Source organism: Salmo trutta, chromosome 27 (assembly GCF_901001165.1).
Source record: "Salmo trutta chromosome 27, fSalTru1.1, whole genome shotgun sequence".
Classification (NCBI taxonomy): domain Eukaryota; kingdom Metazoa; phylum Chordata; class Actinopteri; order Salmoniformes; family Salmonidae; genus Salmo; species Salmo trutta.
The window spans coordinates 16,316,326-16,335,598 of record NC_042983.1 but is presented as its reverse complement, the minus strand read 5'-3'; the positions used below and the strand labels follow the sequence as shown (position 1 = coordinate 16,335,598).

Genomic DNA, 19,273 nt, shown 5'->3' with positions numbered 1-19,273 from the left:
CCATTTAACTGGCATGGGCCATATGCTGGATAGTGTTATGCCTATAACATAAACAAAAGAGATCCATGACTATGGCACTTCCCCTGTGCTGATCAAAGTCATTTACACTGTTTATACTATCTCTATCACATTGCCTGGATCACGTTACCTTCTCTCTCTTGGGCTTGATCTCCCTGGCAACATCACAGTAGCCCATGACAGCCTCCACAAACTTGAGCATCCCAGAGCCAGCCTTACTGATGGCCTGCATCTCCTCAAAGCTGGTGTTCAGGTTCTTCAAGAAGCCTGGCCAGGAGAAACACAGGGCAATAGAGTGAACATATACAGGTAACTGCCAAAATAAAGAAAACACTTGAGTAAATGAGGCATACAAAGTATATTGAAATCAGGTGTTTCCACACAGGTGTGGTTCCTGAGTTAACTAAGCAATTAACATCCCATCATGCTTAGGGTCATCTATACATATGCCCAGTTGCCCATGAGTTTGGCTACCATGGCTAGAAGAAGCCAGAGAGGTCTCAAAGGAGCATAGAGGATTTAAAGTGTGTGTGTGTGTCTCAGTCACCACTCACCCGATCTAAACCCAATTGAACACTTATGGGAGATTTTGGAGCCGTGCCTGAGACAGTATTTTCCTCCACCACAAACACCAAATGATTTCTTGTGGAACAATGGTGCACGCATCCTTCCAACAGAGTTCCAGACACTTGTAGCATTTACGCCAAGGAGCATTGAAGCTGTTCTGGCGGCTCATGGTGGCACAACACTCTATTAAGACACTTTATGATGGTGTTTCCTTTATTTTGGCAGTTACATGTATCCATGTATTTGCTATTTGAGGGCTCATACTGCATATTTAAGTTGCATTACGGATAAAGTTAGACATATTGTTGTCCTGTTTTGGCGTGAAAACCACAGAACAGAAGTGGCCTACCTACCTCTGACAGTCTTGACCTGGCTGGGGTTGATGGCATCACAGTCCATCTCCATCAATGCGCGCAGGAAGTTGCCCTCTGACATCATGCTCTTGGCTGACTTCCAGCTGATCTCCTTCTGGCCTCGCATCACCAGGATGCACTCACACACCACCTGCACCTGTTTGGGCGGCTTGGCAAATGATCTGTAAGGGTTGACGCGCCAGACGAGCGGACAGAAGCACAACCAAAGAGACAGGCACAGGAAAAAAAATAATCAATGGACATGAATGGAGCTCCAGGGCAACAACTTTTGTTAAAGCTGGAATCCGCATAAGGTGGAACAGCGCCACTGTATGACGTAGAGCCTTGGTTATTATTTTCTTTTGTTGATGAAAAAGAGGAGAGGAACATCTGGCATCATGGTAATTTAGAAAAAAATCGTTGTCTGAAATAACTTCTTTGTTGTTGTAATATCACAAATGGACGTGGCAGTTCCACCAAGTATGAATTGCTGCTTTAAAGGAGTCAAGCGGGAAAACAATCTAAACCAGAAAATATTTGTTTCTTTTCTATCCATTGGCAAATCCTACACCTCTCCAAGCGGGAAATATACAGTGTCTCAACACAGCACTGCAAGATCTGTAAAACAGGATTTACAGTGTCTTCAGAAAGTATTAACACCCCTTGACTTTTTAACACATTTTGTGGTGTTACAGCCTGAATTAAAAAAATATTTCATTGAGATTTTGTGTCACTGGCCTACACACAAAACCCCATAATGTCAAAGTGGAGTTATGTTTTTAGAAATGTTTACAAATTAATAAAAAATTAAAAGCAGAAATGTCTCGAGTCAATAAGCATTCAACCTCTTTGTTATGGCAAGCCTAAATAAGTTCAGGAGTTCAAATGTGTTTAACATGATTTCTGAATGACTACCTCATCTCTGTACCTCACACATACAATTATCTGTAAGGTCCCTCAGTCAAGCAGTGAATTTCAAACACAGATTCAACCACAAAGACCAGGGAGATTTTCCAGTGCCTCGCAAAGAAGGGCACCTATTGGTAGATGGGTAAATATAAAAAAAGCAGACATTGAATATCCCTTTGAGCATGGTGATGTTTGTAATTACACTTTGGATGGTGTATCAATACACCCAGTCACTACGAAGATACATGCGTCTTTCCTAACTCAGTTGCCGGAGAGGAACGAAAACCGCTCAGAGATTTCACCATGAGGCAATGGTGACTATAAAACAGTTACAGAGTTTAATGGCTGTGATAGGAGAAAACTGAGGATGGATCAACAATATTGTAGTCACTCCACAATGCTAACCTAAATGACAGTGTGAAAAGAAGGAAGCCTGTACAGAATAAAAGTATTCCAAAACATGCATCCTGTTTGCAATAAGACACTAAAGTAAAACTGCAAAAAATGTGGCAACAAAAATGAACTTTTTGTCCTAAATACAAAGCATTATGTTAGGCGCAAATCCAACACAACACTGAGTACCACTCTTCATATTTTCAAGCATGATGGTGGCTGCATCATGTTATGGGTATGCTTGTCATCGGCAAGGACTAGGACGTTTTTTAGGATAAAAATAAACAGATTAGAGCTAGCTAAGCAAAATCCGAAAGGAAAACTGGTTCAGTCTACTTTCCAACAGACACTGGGAGACAAATTCACCTTCAGCAGGACAATAACCTAAAACACTAGGAAAAATATACACTGGAGTTGCTTACCAAAACAACATTGAATGCTCCTGAGTGGTCTAGTTACAGTTTTGACCTAAATTTGCTCAAAAATCTATGTTAAGACTAGAAACCAACTTGACAGAGCTTGACAAATGTTTTAAATAATAATGTGACAATATTGTACAATCCAGGTGTGCAAAGCTCTTTGAGACTTACCCAGAAAGACTCACAGCTGTAATTGCTGCCAAAGGTGATTCTAACATCAAGATACAGTTGAAGTCTGAAGTTTACATACACCTTAGCCAAATACATTTAAACTCAGTTTTTCACAATTACTGACATTTAATCCTAGTAAATATTCCCTGTTTTAGGTCAGTTAGGATCACCACTTTATTAAAAAAATGTGAAATGTTAGAATAATAGTAGAGAGAAAGATTTATTTCAGCGTTTATTTCTTTCATCACATTCCCAGTGGGTCAGAAATTTACAAACACTCAATTAGTATTTGGTAGCATTGTCTTTAAATTGTTTAACTTGGGTTAAATGCTTCGGGTAGCCCATTCCTCCTGACAGAGCTGGTGTAATTGAGTCAGGTTTGTAGGCCCCCTTGCTTGCACACATTTTTTCAGTTCTGCCCACAAATTTTCTACAGGATTGAGGTCAGGGCATTGTGATGGCCACTCCAATTGACCAATACCTTGATTTTGTTGTCCTTAAGCCATTTTGCCACAACTTTGGAAGTATGCTTGGGGTCATTGTCCATTTGGAAGACCCATTTGCGACCAAGCATTAACTTCCTGACTGATGTCTTGAGATGTTGCTTCAATATATCCACATAATTTTCCTCCCTCATGATGCCATCTATTTTGTGAAGTGCACCAGTCCCTCCTGCAGCAAAGCACCCCCACAACATGATGCTGCCACCCCCGTGCTTCCCGGTTGGGATGGTGTTCTTCGGCTTGCAAGCTTCCCTCTTTTTCCTCCAAACATAATGATGGTCATTATGGCCAAACAGTTCTATTTTTGTGGACATTTCTCCAAAAAGCACAATCTTTGTCCCCATGTGCAGTTGCAAACCGTAGTCTGGATTTTTTAATGGTGGTTTTGGAGCAGTGGCTTCTTCCTTGCTGAGCGGCATTTGAGGTTTTGTCGATATAGGACTTGTTTTACTGTGGATATAGATACTTTTGTACCTGTTTCCTCCAGCATCTTCACAAGGTCCTTTGCTGTTGTTCTGGGATTGATTTGCACTTTTCGCATCAAAGTACGTTCATCTCTAGGAGACAGAACGCGTCTCGTTCCTGAGCGGTATGACAGCTGCGTGGTCCCATGGTTTATATACTTGCATACTATTGTTTGTACAGATGAATGTGGTACCTTCAGGCGTTTGGAAATTGCTCCCAAGGATGAACCAGACTTGTGGAGGTCTACAATTTTCTTTCCGAGGTCTTGGCTGATTTCTTTTGATTTTCCCATGATGTCAAGCAAAGAGGCACTGAGTTTGAAGGTAGGCCTTGAAATACATCCACAGGTACACCTCCAGTTGACTTAAATGATGTCAATTAGCCTATAAGAAGCTTCTAAAGCCATGACATCATTTTCTGGAATTTTCCAAGCTGTTTAAAGGCACAGTCAACTTAGTGTATGTAAACTTCTGACCCACTGGAATTGTGATACCGTGAATTATACGTGAAATAATCTGTCTGTAAACAATTGTTGGAAAAATTACTTGTGTCATACACAAAGTAGATGTCCTAACTGACTTGCCAAAACTATAGTTTGTGAACAAGAAATTTATGGAGTATTTGAAAAATGAGTTTCAATGACTCCAACCTAAGTGTATGTAAACTGACTTCAACTGTATATTAGTGTCATTAAGATATATTAGTGTTTTATTTTTCCTATTTTATTTTTTTAAAAATTACAAATCTTAGCATTTTTGACATTGAGTATTTTGTGTAGATCGTTGACAAAAAATGATAATTAAATCAATTTTAATCCCACCTTGTAACAACAAAATGTGGAAAAGGTCAAGGGGTGTGAATACTTTCTGAAGGCACTGTATTTTCTTTGGAGTGTTGAAATTGAGTTTTCTATGAATTAGGATAAGGATCACGGATAAGGTCACACTAGGTTCATACTTACATCCTCCTTCAACAGATGGATTAAAAACTCGAAACCTATTCCCAGTGAATGTTTTTGAAGTGTGGGAATGACGTATTTGATTTGTGTTTTTTGTTATATGTTTTTATTGATTTGTGTCTAACCAAAGCTGCCTTCTCTATCTATGAGGTTAGTGGTTTGGACCAGGTGTGTTCAGTTCAGTCCTGCTCCTGGAGGTCTGCTCTGTGTAAGCTTTAAAGCCACTGAGTAACTTGTTCCATTAATCAACATAAGACATTTCCCAAAATCACCATCTGTAATTTTCCTATGACAACATTTTCCTATTTTCCAGGGAGCCAAGGGCCGGGAAGGGGCCAAATGACAACGTGACACTCCATCAGGACCAGACTGCTGACTCCTGGCCCAGACTGTCTGATCTGCCTGATGAGTGTAACCACTACATTATGGGTGCCTCCCAAATTACACTCTATTCCCTATATAGTGCAGAGTCAAAAGTAGTGCACTATATAGTGAATAGGGTGCCATTTGTGACGCACATCTGTTTAACTTGTGGGACATAGAACCAACCAGGTGGGTGCAGTGGAGCACAGAGGGGGGAAGGCAGGGAGGGGCACCTGATCTCAGTGACGTCAGACTTGTCCAGGCTCTGCAGGGCGATGCGGGCTGCCTCCAGAGCAGGCAGGGCCTCAGCCAATGAGCTCTCAGCATCCCTCTTCTCCACAGCGATCACCTTGTTCTGCTCCTCAATCTCCTTGGCTTTGTCCTCCGCAAGCTTCTTCTTCTCCTCAGCTACACAAAAAGGAGAGTTATGTTTTCTTGTGCCGCCCTGTGGGCTATGATTAACACGGTATGGGTACAGCGAACGTGTCTTAAGGCTCTTCCCAAATGGCACCAGATTCCCTATATAGTGCATTACGGTATGAGCCCTGGTCATAAGTAATGCACTAAATTAGGGAATAGGGTATATGGAAAGGGTTACATTTGGAACTCAGCCTAATGCTGTGTTGACTGGACTGACCCACGGTGGTGTTGGTGGCGATCTCCTGCAGTAGGATCTCACAGGCAGAGGATTTCTCTGCTAGAACCACCTTCTGCTCTGCCAGCTTGATGTTGAGCTCAGCCAGCTGCACACTGGCCTCCTTCAGCTTATCCAGACCACCCTCCAGACGCTTACACTGAGCTGGGACACCACGCGAGGGACAGAGGGAGACAACTTTACTATCTCTCACACGCAGGCACACACACAAAAAAAACACAAAAACCAGTGCAATGCAGCACAGCAGTAGCAGGGAAACCAAGGCTCTTTCATTAGGCTTGATATTTCTCCCACTCTGTGCCCCCTGTTACCCAGGATGTATTGGTCCTTGTCCTCCAGGAGGTTGGCGTAGGTGCTGATGAAGTCCAGGTAGTTCTTGGGGGTGACGTAGTTGCTGCGTCTGAGCTTCTGCAGGAACATCTTGCTGTAGTCACCCACCGAGCCGTGCACCATACACACGTGAGCAATTACGGCTGCCGAGTGCCTCTCAGGGATCATCGGACTCTCACCTGTGGCATGACATTGATGGGTTCAGTTGCACCACTATAAAGCTTGTATAAACACCCTAATCAGAGTCAGTGATAAATGTATCGATTGTACAATTTTAGTACATTGTAGTGGTGGTGGAAGTGTGAATCTGTGATTCCATACCCAGGAAAGACTGAGCCACAGCATGCAGAGCCTGAGGAGGCCAGGGCAGGAACCAGTCAATACCAGTGTTGTTCACCAGCCCTGTGACATAAATGAGAAAAGGAGCAATAACATAAACTCTTCAGACAGTAGACAATGCCAAGTGAACGGTAGTGAAGGGGTGTGTACCTGGGAAGTTCCTGCAGCGTGTCCTCAGGGTGTCTCCCACAGGGGACATTCCCAGGACAATGTGCAGGTTGTTGGCACTCTTGTTGACAAAATACTGCCACACGCTCTCCTTGGATGGGCCAGAGCCCATCTTCATGGCCTCATCACGGAGCTGGTTCAGCACCATTTCTTTCTCATCATCTGGGAACAGAGCAGGGACCATGCCTGCACACACAGAGGGTTAGTCTGACTGCAGAATCTGGTCCAAAGTAGTGCATTATCTAGGGAATAGGGTGGCATTTGGGATGCACACAATGTGTGGGAGCTGGTGTATGCTCAAGTTTTTACCCGAGGTGAGCATATTGTTGATGAGTTCCAGGAAGCCCTCCTCAGCCACGTGGGCATCAGTGAAGAGGAAAACCGTCTTCTTGTCCTCAATGCCCAGCTTCAGATACAGGATCTTCAGGTCCTCACGGAGGTTGGTCTCTGAGTAGCCTCTGCTCAGTGTAATCTCAAACACCTGGAGAGGCAAACAACAGTCCATATAAGAAGGTATCTTTCTGGTGTCTCAAATTAAAGGCCTCCTCCCATATGAGCAGTAGCAGATGATGGATGTGTCTGAACTGGCACTCTATTCCCTATATAGTGCACTACTTTTGTCCAGAGCAAAAGTAGTACACTATATAGGGAATAGGGTGCCAGTTGGGACGCAGAAGATGTGTCTGGCTGACCTCGCAGCCTGCGGTGAATGCGGCCAGCTTGGTAAGGGACTGCTTCCCGGAGCCGCCAACCCCCACCAGCAGGGCGTGGCCGCGGTCCATCCTGATGATGCGGTGCACTCTTGTCAGGTGCTCCAGGGCGTCGTCAAACAGAACCAGTTTCATCTTGGTCTTGTTCTCATTGTACTCCTCCAGGATCTCCTACAGAGCAGTGACAGGTTAGCAACGAGACAAAGGCTTGAGACTGGGCAAACAGTAAAGTTGTGATATTTTGAACATATTGAAAAAAGGGTGCAGTTTAATTTTGCCTAGTACAGGTGACAAGGGGCAATTATAAATGTAAAAATCAAACACACGTTTGAAAGTCATCATCCCAACTTCTGAGTACCTGGAACAAGGCTTTGGAAGCGTCATAGTCCTGTATGTCCTCATAGACGCGTGGCTCAGACTCGTTGAGGGCAGTTCTGTAGTCACCAAACAGGATGGGGTCCCTCATGGCTGACTCCAAGTCTGACTTAAAGTGCTCATCTATCAGGTTCTTTATATGGCCCTGGACCTGAGAGACAACAAGACAGGGGACAGATGAGAATGGAAAACAAGTACAATATAGTAAGAGGAAGTTACTGTAAAGTCATTAATACATTTTTCATGATTAAGCAGAACAGAACCATGCAGATGAACGTACCAGGGCTTTGTCTATTTCATTGATGAGCCTGTCATGGAACACCCTCAGGCACTCGTTCCTCCACACACGCACAAACTGGGTGACCGTCAGAAACCTACAGAAGAGAAACGCTCAGAGACTAAACATGACAACACTTAACATGAGCTTCTAGGTGTTAGCAACATCTTCTTAACACATGTTATTTAGATTCAACCGAGGGTAATGTTTAAGACCTCTCAGCGTTGGTGAGGACCAGACCGTTGTAGACTCTGGACAGGTCCCTGAGGTTGAAGATGTAGTGGAACTTGGATGGCGTGGGCGGCAGGTCTTTGATGATGTTCTTGTACAGCTCCAGAGTGCAGATAGTCAGCTTGTCACACATCTTCTGGATGCACTCCTCAAATGGCTACGGTTCAATCAAGTCATTTCATACAATAATTAATGTGTGGTAATGCTGTTTTTGGTGGTAACAGCTGCATCTTAAAATGTGTGACAGTGCGTCTCACCATGGTGTGTCCCTTGAGGATGGAGGAGTAGATAAGATGGAGGGAGTCCTCGTCTGGGAAGGGGATGTTGAAGACACTAAAGAGGGAGATGAAGCGGGTGTCCACCTCGTTCCTCCCACCTCCTGCCTTGCCCATGGCTGCGATGAAGCCTAGGTCCTTCAGAACTTTGTAGTTCAGCTCCTTCCCTCTGTCATACATGCCTCCTCGGTCCAACAGCAGCTTCAGCAGGGCAATGGGCTGCTGGGTCCCATAATCATCCACCTGATAGGACACAGGTGTCACGCCCTGACCATAGACAGCCCTTAGCGTGACTAGGGGGTGTTCTAGTCTTTTCATTTCTATGTTGGTGCTCTTGGTATGGTTCCCAATTAGAGGCAGCAGATGTTCGTTGTCTCTAATTGGGGATCATACTTAAGTTCTCCATTGTTCCCACCTGGGTTGTGGGATATTGTTTTGTTGAGTGCTGATGCGCGCTCTGTTACTTCATGGTCGTTGTTTGTTTATTGTTTTGTTTAAGTTTCACAAATAAAAGATGTGGAACTCGAATCACGCTGCGCCTTGGTCCGTCTATCCCAACAACCGTGACAACAGGTACAATGACATACCAACATACAATCAACGAGACAAACAAACACGCTAACCTACATTAACACAGACACACATGTAAAGGATGAAGGTTGAGGGATGGAAGAGAGGGTGATGGGGAGCTAGAGAAGTGCAGGCAGGTACCTACCCTGGGCATGTTGAGGTCATCCATAAAGACCAGCAGTCTTTTGCCCATTGGAGGGCCGTATATCTCCTTTGTCCTCTTCTCCACGCTGGCCTCAAGGTTCCTCTGGAGGTCCATGGAGGTGGTCCGTGATGAGAAGTTAATGGTCAGCATCATCTGGAGACACAAAGAAGCAACATTAAACATAGTTAATACACATGGTGTGTGTCCTAAATGGGCCCTGGTCAAAAGTAGTGCACTATATAGGGAATAGGTTGTCATTTCAGTGTCATGGGCTCTGTCTGTGTCTCTGTGACATCCTGTTGTAAACTCACAGTAGTGTCCATGTTGAGGTTCTTCAGGAAATTCTGAGTAGTGGCTGTTTTGGAGGTGCCAGACTCTCCCACCAGAACTACAGGCCTCTTGATCTTCACCATCTGCTCCAGTAGCCAACTGGCTCGCGTGGTGTCCACAGTAGGGACTGTAAGAGAGAGAGAGATGGAGATAGAGATTGAGAGAAATAGATGGAGAGAGAGGAGGGAGAAAGAGGGGAGGTTGGAAAATGAAAGTGAGGTTGGAAAAAAGGGTTCATGTGGTATCTGTAAGAATCTAGTGGATGATTTATTTGTTTTTTGCTGAGCACACATGCATTGATGCTTTACCCAGGATATCGATGAACTTCACATCAGGGCTGTGAACGTATTTGGTGACCAGAGAGCTCCAGGTAACCCACTTCTTCTTGGTCCCATCAAAATGGAAATCGTACAGAGTTGGCAGGTAACCTGTGGACGGACATCCCAACCATTCATTTTATGAATAACTTGTAGTTTTGGGTATCTAATAGCTGAATACAGATTGAAGTATGACTATTTGACCCTTGGCTTGGACAGTGCCTCTCTCACCTGGAATCTCTCCAGGTCCAGCAAGAGCCTTCTCATCATGACCAGTGGTCAAGCTGGACAGTTTCTTTACAAAGTCATCAAATTTGGCCCGTCTGTTGTCCAGTAGGCATGCCCCCAGAGAGCAATACAGCGCCTCCAGGAAGAAACACTCCAGAACATCAGCATCATAGACCTCTGTCTCCAGCAGGGCATCCAGCATCATGGACAACTGCATCACCTGGACACAACAGACAGACAGACAGACAGACAGACAGACAGACAGACAGACAGACAGACAGACAGACAGACAGACAGACAGACAGACAGACAGACAGACAGACAGAAAATGGACTATGGAACTAGGAATGTAGAGTAAGAAGTTTGCTGGATCCAATCTTAGGTAGGTGATACAGAAACTGATTTTGTTACAGGAAATTCTGATTCTGTTCATGAGATTACATTTGGGTAAATATAATTAGGAACATGTTATAACACTCATGTTATAACACTCGAGAAGGCCAAGCTGTACCAACCATGTTGAGATCTGTCTGAGGGACGATGGTCTTCAGTTTCTCCACCTGTTTGCCGTCAACAATACCCTCCACTATCATGTCGATAGTGCTGGGCACGTACTTTACAAACAGCTTCTCCAGGTGTGGTTGTTCCTGTCCAGGAAAAGACAAGCAAATGCAAGATGAGACATTTCAACATCAATTTTTATAAAGCTGAAAGGATAAAACCTTTATGCATTTTACTGTGTCATGTTCCTTACCTTTGGAGGTCTGTTGCTGACCCATTTCTGCCAGTAGGGAGTATAGCGAAGATTTTTGGGGTCCACAAACACCATCCCACAGCGAGAAACTGTAGCAGGAGAGGCATACTGCAGATCTCCAACCTACAACACATGATGGACAAATGTATTTACGATTCGCATTGAGAAATTCTTCAAGTGACAGTTCACCCAAATTACAAAATGACACATTGATTTCCTTACCCTGTAAGCAGTCTATGGACAAGGTATGACAAAAATTCATGCTTTTATTTAGTTTCCACATGCTAACATTTTAGAATTCGTGGCACAAATCCCCTTCAAGTCATGGGACCGATATAATTTTTTTTCGCGCATCACGTCCAAATTTTTCACAAGTATCTAAAATTGATTGTGAAGCTCAACAAAGTCACTTATAGATGATTTGAACATGATGTGCGAAAAATGCTAACATGGGTCCCATGACTTGAATGGGATTTGAGCCACAAACGTGTGTAATTTTGTAATTTGGGTAAACTATTCCTTTAACAACTGTGCAAGTAAGGTGTGGTCTGAAGAGACTATAGTGATATTAGTGACAAACCTCAAATAGCATAGCACAGTGGTTCTGCAGGCGTATTCTCTCTCCATTGGCCAGGGTGAGCAGCTTGTTATCATCCATTACTGAGTTCATGTTCTCCACCCACAGAGCATCCACATCCCCATCAAACAGGATGTACCTGTAGGGAAGGGTTCATGTGGCAACAAGAGAAATACAGTCAGGTCCCAAATTATTGCCACCCTTGATAAAGATGAGCAAAAAATACTGAAAAAATAAATAATACAAATACTGTGCTTTATTGTACGCTAAAAAAAAGGTAATCATATTATTTTATACTAATACAATTGCTCAGAAAAATGTATTTTGTTTAACAAGTAATATTTTTTTTCTCAAAAAGATGGGGGTCAAAATTATTGGCACCCCTGTTTTCAATACCTTTCCATACCTCACCTTGCAAGGATAACGGCACTGAACCTTTTTCTAAAATGTTTTATGAGATTGGAGAACACATTGGAAGGGATCTCAGACCATTCCTCCATAAATAATATTTTCAGACCCTTGATATCCATTGTCTGCGCTTTTGGACTACCCTCTTCAATTCAAACCACAGGTTTTCAAAGGGGTTGAAGTCCAGAGACTGAGATGGCCATTGCAAAATGCTGATTTTGTGGTCAATTAATAATTTATTTGTAGATTTTGATGTGTGCTTGGGGTTATTGTCTTGCTGGACGATCCACTTGCGGACAAGTTTCAGCCTACTGGCAGAGGCAACCAGGTTTTTATCTAGGTACTGGGTAAAGTTCATACTGCCATAAACATTAACAAGGGCCCCAGGACCAGTGGTTGCAAAATAGCCCCATAAAATGAAAGATAAACCACTATATTTTACAGTAGGTAATAGTATTTGGTTCTTTTCTGCTTGCGCATCCTTATTTCCTTACTGGTGTGCGTGGCCAAAGAGCTCTATTTTCATGTCCTCCAACAAATGTAAACGCCTGGTGTTTGCTAAATGGCATTGGCACTTGGATTGGAACTGGTGCTATGGTCAGATGACATGAAAATAGAGCAATTGTATTAGTGTAAAATAATATATATATATTCTGTAGAATAATAGTGAAGACATCAAAACTATGAAATAACTATTTGGAATCATGTAGTAACCCAAAAAACGAATCATAAGACATTATAGATTTTAGATTCTTCAAAGTAGCCACCCTTTGCCTTGATGATAGCTTTGAACACTCTTGGCATTATCTCAACCAGCTTCATGAGGTAGTCACCTGGAATGCTTATCCAATCATCTTGAAGGAGTTCCCACATATGCTGAGCACTTGTGTCATGACTTCCGCCGAAGTTGGTCCCTCTCCTTGTTCAGGCGGCGTTCGGCGTCACCGGTCTTCTTTCTAGCCATCGCTGCTCCACCTTTCATTTTCCATTTGTTTTGTCTTGTTTTCCCGCACCCCTGGTTCACATTCCCTCATCAGACTAAATGTATATTACCCTCTGTTTCCCCCATGTCTGTGTGTGGAATTGTTCTTTGTGTAGGGTGTTACGCCACAGGCTGGCTTGCGCTAGGTTTGTTTCAAACCTAGGTTTGTTTGTTTTGTTTAATCCGGTTCATGTTACCGTGGTTGTGCTTTGTGCTGCCTCGCCTGTGCCTTTGGGCCAGGGTGTATATTAAAGTTCTCCTGTTATCACCCATCTCTGCTCTCCTGCGCCTGACTTCCTGGCAACCAGTCACTCACCCCATTACAACTTGTTGGCTGCTTTTCCTTCACTCTGAGGTCCAACTCATCCCAAACCATCTCAATTGGGTTGAGGTTGGTTGATTGGGGAGGCCAGGTCATCTGATGCAGAATTCCATCACTCTCCTTCTTGGTCAAATAGCCCTTACACAGCCTGGAGGTGTGTTTTGGGTCATTGTCCTATTGAAAAACGAATGATAGTCCCACTAAGCGCAAACCAGATGGCATGGCGTATCGCTGCAGAATGCTGTGGTAGCCATGTTGGTTAAGTGTGCCTCGAATTCTAAATAAATAACAGTGTCACCAGCAAAGCACCCCCACACCATCACACCTACTCCTCCATGCTTCACAGTGGGAACTACACATGCAGAGATCATCCGTTCACCTACTCTGCGTCTCACAAAGACACAGGGTTGTAACCAAAAACTCAAATTTGGACACATCAGACCAAAGGACAGATTTCCACCGGTCTAATGTCCATTGCTCGTGGTTTCTTGGTCGAAGCAAGTCTCTTCTTCTTATTGGTGTCCTTTAGTAGTCGTTTCTTTGCAGCAATTCGACCATGAAGGCCTGATTCACGCAGTCTCCTCTGAACAGTTCATAAGCTCATTAGAGTGAAGATATGACTGTTACTTGAACTCTGTGAAGCATCTATTTGGGCTGCAATTTCTGAGGCTGGTAACTCTAATGATAATGCATTCCAGGTGACTACCTCATGAAGCTGGTTGAGAGAATGCCAACCGTGCGCAAAGCTGTCATCAAGGCAAAGGGTGGCTACTTTGAAGAATCTGAGTAGGTGGGACCAAACTTTTGACGGGTACTGTATATACACAGTGCCTTCTGCTTTATTACCACCTGACGGTGGATCGTCATCGAAGGAACCGGACTGTAGATCATTGCTGGAGGTTCCGGGCTGCGGGCCGCCGCTGGAGGCTCCGGGCTGCGGGCCGCCGCTGGAGGCTCCGGGCTGCGGGCCTCCGCTGGAGGCTCCGGGCCGCCGCTGGAGACTCCGGGCTGCGGACCGCCGCTGAAGACTCCGGGCTGCGGACCGCCGCTGGAGACTCCGGGCTGCGGACCGGCGCTGGAGACTCCGGGCTGCGGACCGCCGCTGGAGACTCCGGGCTGCGGACCGCCGCTGGAGACTCCGGGCTGCGGACGGCCGCTGGAGACTCCGGGCTGCGGACCGCCGCTGGAGACTCCGGGCTGCGGACCGCCGCTGGAGACTCCGGGCTGCGGACCGCCGCTGAAGACTCCGGGCTGCGGACCGCCGCTGAAGACTCCGGGCTGCGGACCGCCGCTGAAGACCCCGGGCTGCGGACCGCCGCTGAAGACCCCGGGCTGCGGACCGCCGCTGGAGACCCCGGGCTGCGGACCGCAGCTGGAGACCCCGGGCTGCGGACCGCCGCTGGAGACCCCGGGCTGCGGACCGCCGCTGGAGACCCCGGGCTGCGGACCGCCGCTGGAGACCCCGGGCTGCGGACCGCCGCTGGAGACCCCGGGCTGCGGACCGCCGCTGGAGACCCCGGGCTGCGGACCGCCGCTGAAGACTCCAAGCTGCGGACCGCCGTTGAAGACTCCGGGCTGCGGACCGCCGCTGGAGGCTCGGGACTGGGGAGCGTCATAATAGGTTCCGGACTAGTGACCGTTGCTGCTGGCTCCATGCCATGGATCATCTCTACAGGTTCCGCGCCAAGGATCATCACTGGAGGCTTCTTACCATGGATTATCTCTACAGGTGCCGGGCCATGGATTATTCCTACAGGCTTCGTGCCATGGTTTATCCCTACAGGCTCCGGACCATTTATAAGCCCTCCAGGCTTTTTGCCAAGGATTACTTCTTCAGGTTCCGGGCCATGGATTACCTCTTCAGGCTTCGTGCCATGGAATATCCCTACAGTCTCTGGACCAAGGATCATCACTAGAGGCTTAGTGCCATGGATTATCTCTACAGGCGTTGGACCATCGATTATCACTGGAGGCTTTGTATGAGGAGCAGGAACCGGTCTCACCGGACTGGGGAGAGGCACTGAGGACCGAGTGCTCAAAGCAGGCACCGGCCGTACTGGGTTATGGATGCGCACTGGAGGGAGAGCGCAAGGAGCAGGCACAGGATGTACTGTGCTATGGAGGCGCACCTGAGAGAGAGTGTGAGAGGCAAGCACATGCTCACCACAAAAAGCACGGGGAATTGGCTCATGTCCCAGTCCTGGCCCAGCCAAACTACTCGTGTGCCCCCCCAAAAAATGTTTTGGGGGCTGCCTCTTGTTCTTCCCAGGTAGGCTCCGATATCGCTCGATTACCTGGCCCCAAGTCCAGTCTCTCCTCTCAATCCACTCCTGATGTGACCAGGTGTCCATTTCTGCCCGGGCACGCCGCTTGATCCAATCATGGTGGATAGTTCCGTAACGCGGGTCGTATAAAGGGGACCAAGGCGCAGCGTGTAGAGTGCTCATATTTACTTTTAATGAATATACTTAAACAAAACAACAAACCGGCGGACAACAGTTCCGTCAGGTGACATACAGAAAACAACTACCCACAAAACACAGGAAGAAAAACCCCTACTTAAATAGGATCTCTAATCAGGGGCAACGAGGATCAGGTGCCTCCAATTAGAGATCAACCCAAACAATCCCAACATAGAAATAGAAAAACTAGAACTTAAAAATAGAAATAGAAAACATAGAACAACCCAAAAACACCCCGTCACACCCTGACCTACTCTACTATAGAAAATGACATCTTACTAGGGTCAGGACGTGACACCCTGCTGCTGAAAAACATCCCCACAGCATGATGCTGCCACCACCGTGCTTCACTGTAGGGATGCAGCCAGGTTTCCTCCATATGTGATGCTAGGCATTCAGACCAAAGAGTTCAATCTTGGTTTTATCAGACCAGAGAATCTTGTTTCTCATGGTCTGAGAGTTTTTAGGTGTCTTTTGGCAAACTCTAAGCAGGCTGTCATGTGCCTTTTACTAAGGAGTGGCTTCCGTCTGGCCACTACCATAAAGGCCTGATTGGTGGAGTGCTGCAGAGATGGTTGTCCTTCTGGAAGATTCTCCCATCTCCACAGAGGAACTCTAGAGCTCTGTCAGAGTGACCAGCGGGTTCTCGGTCACCTCCCTGACCAAGGCCCTTTCCCCCCGATTTCTCAGTTTGGCTGGGCGGCCAGCTCTAGGAAGAGTCTTGGTGGTTCCAAACTTCTTCCATTTAAGAATGATGGAGGCCACTGGGTTCTTGGTGACCTTCAATGCTGCAGACATTTTTTGGTACCCTTCCCCAGATCTGTGCCTCGACATAAACCTGTCTTGGAGCTCAACGGATAATTCCTTCATCCTCATGGCTTGGTTTTTGCTCTGACATGCACTGTCAACTGTGGGAACGTATATAGAAAGGTGTGTGCATTTCCAAATCATATCCAATCAATTGAATTTACCACAGGTGGACTCCAATCAAGTTGTAGAAACATCTCAAAGATGATCAATGGAAACAGGATGCACCTGAGCTCAATTTCGAGTCTCATAGCAAAGGGTCTCAATAATATGTAAATAAGGTATTTCTGTTTTTAATTATTAATGCATTTGCAAAATGCATAAAAACCTGATTTTGCTTCATCCATATGGGGTATTGTCACGTCCTGGGGGTATTTGGTTTATGTGGTTCGGGGTGTGTGTATTATGTAGAGGGTAGTTGATTTATGTATTCCGGGGTTTTTTGGTCACTGCTCTATGTTAGTCTATTTCTATGTTCTTTCTAGTTAGTCTGTGTCTATGTTTAGTTAATTGGGGTGTGGACTCTCAATTGAAGGCAGGTGTTGTCTAGATGCCTTTGATTGAGAGTCCTATATATTAGGGTGTGTTTGTGTTTGTAATTTGTGGGAGGTTGTTTCTTGTTTAGCTGTCATTTGCCTGACAAGACTGTCTTTTTCGGCGTTCATCATTGTTGTTATTTTTGTATACGTGTTTGTTTGGTTTTCCTTCTTTCACCTATTAAAAGAAGATGAGTATACAACCCGCTGCGTTTTGGTCCTTCCCAGACGACAACCGTGACAGAACCTCCCACCAAATCCGGACCAAGCAGCGGAGGAAGGAGCAACAGGTGAACTTTGAGGAGCAAAGGGAATTTGAGTTGGACCAACAGGAGAAATGGACATGGGAGCAGATTCTGGCCGGAGGGTCCCATGGAGGAAGTCGGGTAAGGACCGGGAACGCTACCGAGGAACACGACTGGCGTTTAAGCCCGAGAGGCAGCCCCAATACTTTTTTTGGGGGGGGCATATGGGTAGTTTGGCTGGGAGAGGTTTGAGCCCCAGGCCAAATCCCCGTACCTTTTCTGGGCAACCAGTGAATGGACAGGTCCCGTGCTTCGGGGTAATGGGTACTGTGGCGAGGCCAAGTATTTTTAGGCCGGTACACGCTATACCAGCGCCCCGCATTTACCAGGGGGTAGTAGGCATCCAGCCAGTAAGAGCGATGCCAGTTCTGCGCTCGAGACCACCAGTACGCCTCTACGGTCCAGTGCGTCAACCACGTCCGACTCGGCCTGTTCCCGCTCCCCGCACTAGCCCTGAGGTGCGTGTTCCCAGGCTGATACCTCCAGTACCAGCACCACGCATCAGGCTTCCAGTGCGTCAACCCAGTCCGACTCGGCCTGTTCCCGCTCCCCGCACTAGCCCTGAGGTGCGTGTTCCCAGGCTGGTACCACCTCTACCAGCCCCACGCACCAGGCTTCCAGTGTGTCGGCCCAGCCTCAAGAGCCCGGCAACAGTGTGCAGTCCAGAGTATCCGGCAACAGTGTGCAGTCCAGAGTATCCGGCAACAGTGTGCAGTCCAGAGTATCCGGCAACAGTGTGCAGTCCAGAGTATCAAGGCAACAGTGTGCAGTCCAGAGTATCAAGGCAACAGTGTGCAGTCCAGAGTATCAAGGCAACAGTGTGCAGTCCAGAGTATCCGGCAACAGTGTCTAGTCCGGAACCGAGGGAGACTGCCTGCAACCCGGAACCAGAGGGGTCTGCCTGCGACCCGGAACCGGGTGAGTCTGCCTGCGACCCGGAACCGAAGGGGTCTGCCTGCGACCCGGAACCGAAGGGGTCTGCCTGCGACCCGGAACCGAAGGGGTCTGCCTGCGACCCGGAACCGAAGGGGTCTGCCTGCGACCCAGAACCGGGTGAGTCTGCCTGCGACCCGGAAGCGAAGGGGTCTGCCTGCGACCCGGAATCGAGGGAGTCTGCCTGCGACCCGAAACTGAAACTGACTAACTGTGTTGTAAATGAGTCTGCCTACAGCATGGAAATGAGGGAACCTGCCCACGAGCCAAAACTTGAGTCTGTCTACGACCCGGACCCCAATGAGTCTGCCTACAACCTGGAGGGCAGGAGGCCGGAACCAGAGCCACCTCCAGGTGGTACTGGGTAGGATATGGGGCTTTGGTGACAAAACGGATGGCACTGTGATAGACTACATCCAATTTGCTGAGTAGAGTGTTGGAGGCTATTTTGTAAATGACATCGCCGAAGTCAAGGATCGGTAGGATAGTCAGTTTTACGAGGGTATGTTTGGCAGCATGAGTGAAGGAGGCTTTGTTGCGAAATAGGAAGCCGATTCTAGATTTAATTTTGGATTGGAGATGCTTAATGTGAGTCTGGAAGGAGAGTTTACAGTCTAACCAGACACCTAGGTATTTGTAGTTGTCCACAGTAGAACCGTCAGTCAGAACCATCCAGAGTAGGGATGCTAGTTGGGCGGGCAGGTGCGGACAGCGATCGGTTGAAGAGCATGCACTTAGTTTTACTTGCATTTAAGAGCAGTTAGAGGCCACTGAAGGAGTGTTGTATGTTGTACCTCATCTGGAGGTTAGTTAACACAGTGTCCAAAGAAGGGCCAGAAGTATACAGAATGGTGTCGTCTGCGTAGAGATGGATCAGAGAGTCACCAGCAGCAAGAGCGACATCATTGATATATACAGAGAAGAGTCGGCCCGAGAATTTAACCCTGTGGCACTCCCATAGAAACTGCCAGAGGTCCGGACAACAGGCCCTCCGATTTGACACACTGAACTCTATCTGAGAAGTAGTTGGTGAACCAGGCGAGGCAGTCATTTGAGAAGCCAAGGCTATCGAGTCTGCCGATAAGAATGCGGTGATTGACAGAGTCGAAAGCCTTGAC

General features: G+C 46.6%; 1 protein-coding gene across 1 annotated transcript in view; it reads right to left on the bottom strand.

Annotated features, from left to right (window-relative positions):
- Positions 1-19,273, bottom strand: part of dnah10 (dynein axonemal heavy chain 10) — a 58,478-nt gene that overhangs the window by 9,581 nt on the left and 29,624 nt on the right. Inside the window, exons 40-59 of the mRNA XM_029716903.1 lie at positions 11,404-11,539; positions 10,824-10,946; positions 10,585-10,716; positions 10,073-10,289; positions 9,833-9,952; positions 9,506-9,651; positions 9,195-9,347; positions 8,462-8,722; positions 8,189-8,361; positions 7,977-8,070; positions 7,680-7,847; positions 7,304-7,492; positions 6,921-7,092; positions 6,594-6,797; positions 6,426-6,506; positions 6,086-6,283; positions 5,757-5,918; positions 5,353-5,527; positions 939-1,120; positions 149-285 (exon numbers count right to left, since the gene is read on the bottom strand). Coding sequence (XP_029572763.1) covers positions 149-285; positions 939-1,120; positions 5,353-5,527; positions 5,757-5,918; positions 6,086-6,283; positions 6,426-6,506; positions 6,594-6,797; positions 6,921-7,092; positions 7,304-7,492; positions 7,680-7,847; positions 7,977-8,070; positions 8,189-8,361; positions 8,462-8,722; positions 9,195-9,347; positions 9,506-9,651; positions 9,833-9,952; positions 10,073-10,289; positions 10,585-10,716; positions 10,824-10,946; positions 11,404-11,539 — 3,223 coding nt within the window. The remainder of the gene's footprint in view (positions 1-148; positions 286-938; positions 1,121-5,352; positions 5,528-5,756; positions 5,919-6,085; positions 6,284-6,425; positions 6,507-6,593; positions 6,798-6,920; positions 7,093-7,303; positions 7,493-7,679; positions 7,848-7,976; positions 8,071-8,188; positions 8,362-8,461; positions 8,723-9,194; positions 9,348-9,505; positions 9,652-9,832; positions 9,953-10,072; positions 10,290-10,584; positions 10,717-10,823; positions 10,947-11,403; positions 11,540-19,273) is intronic.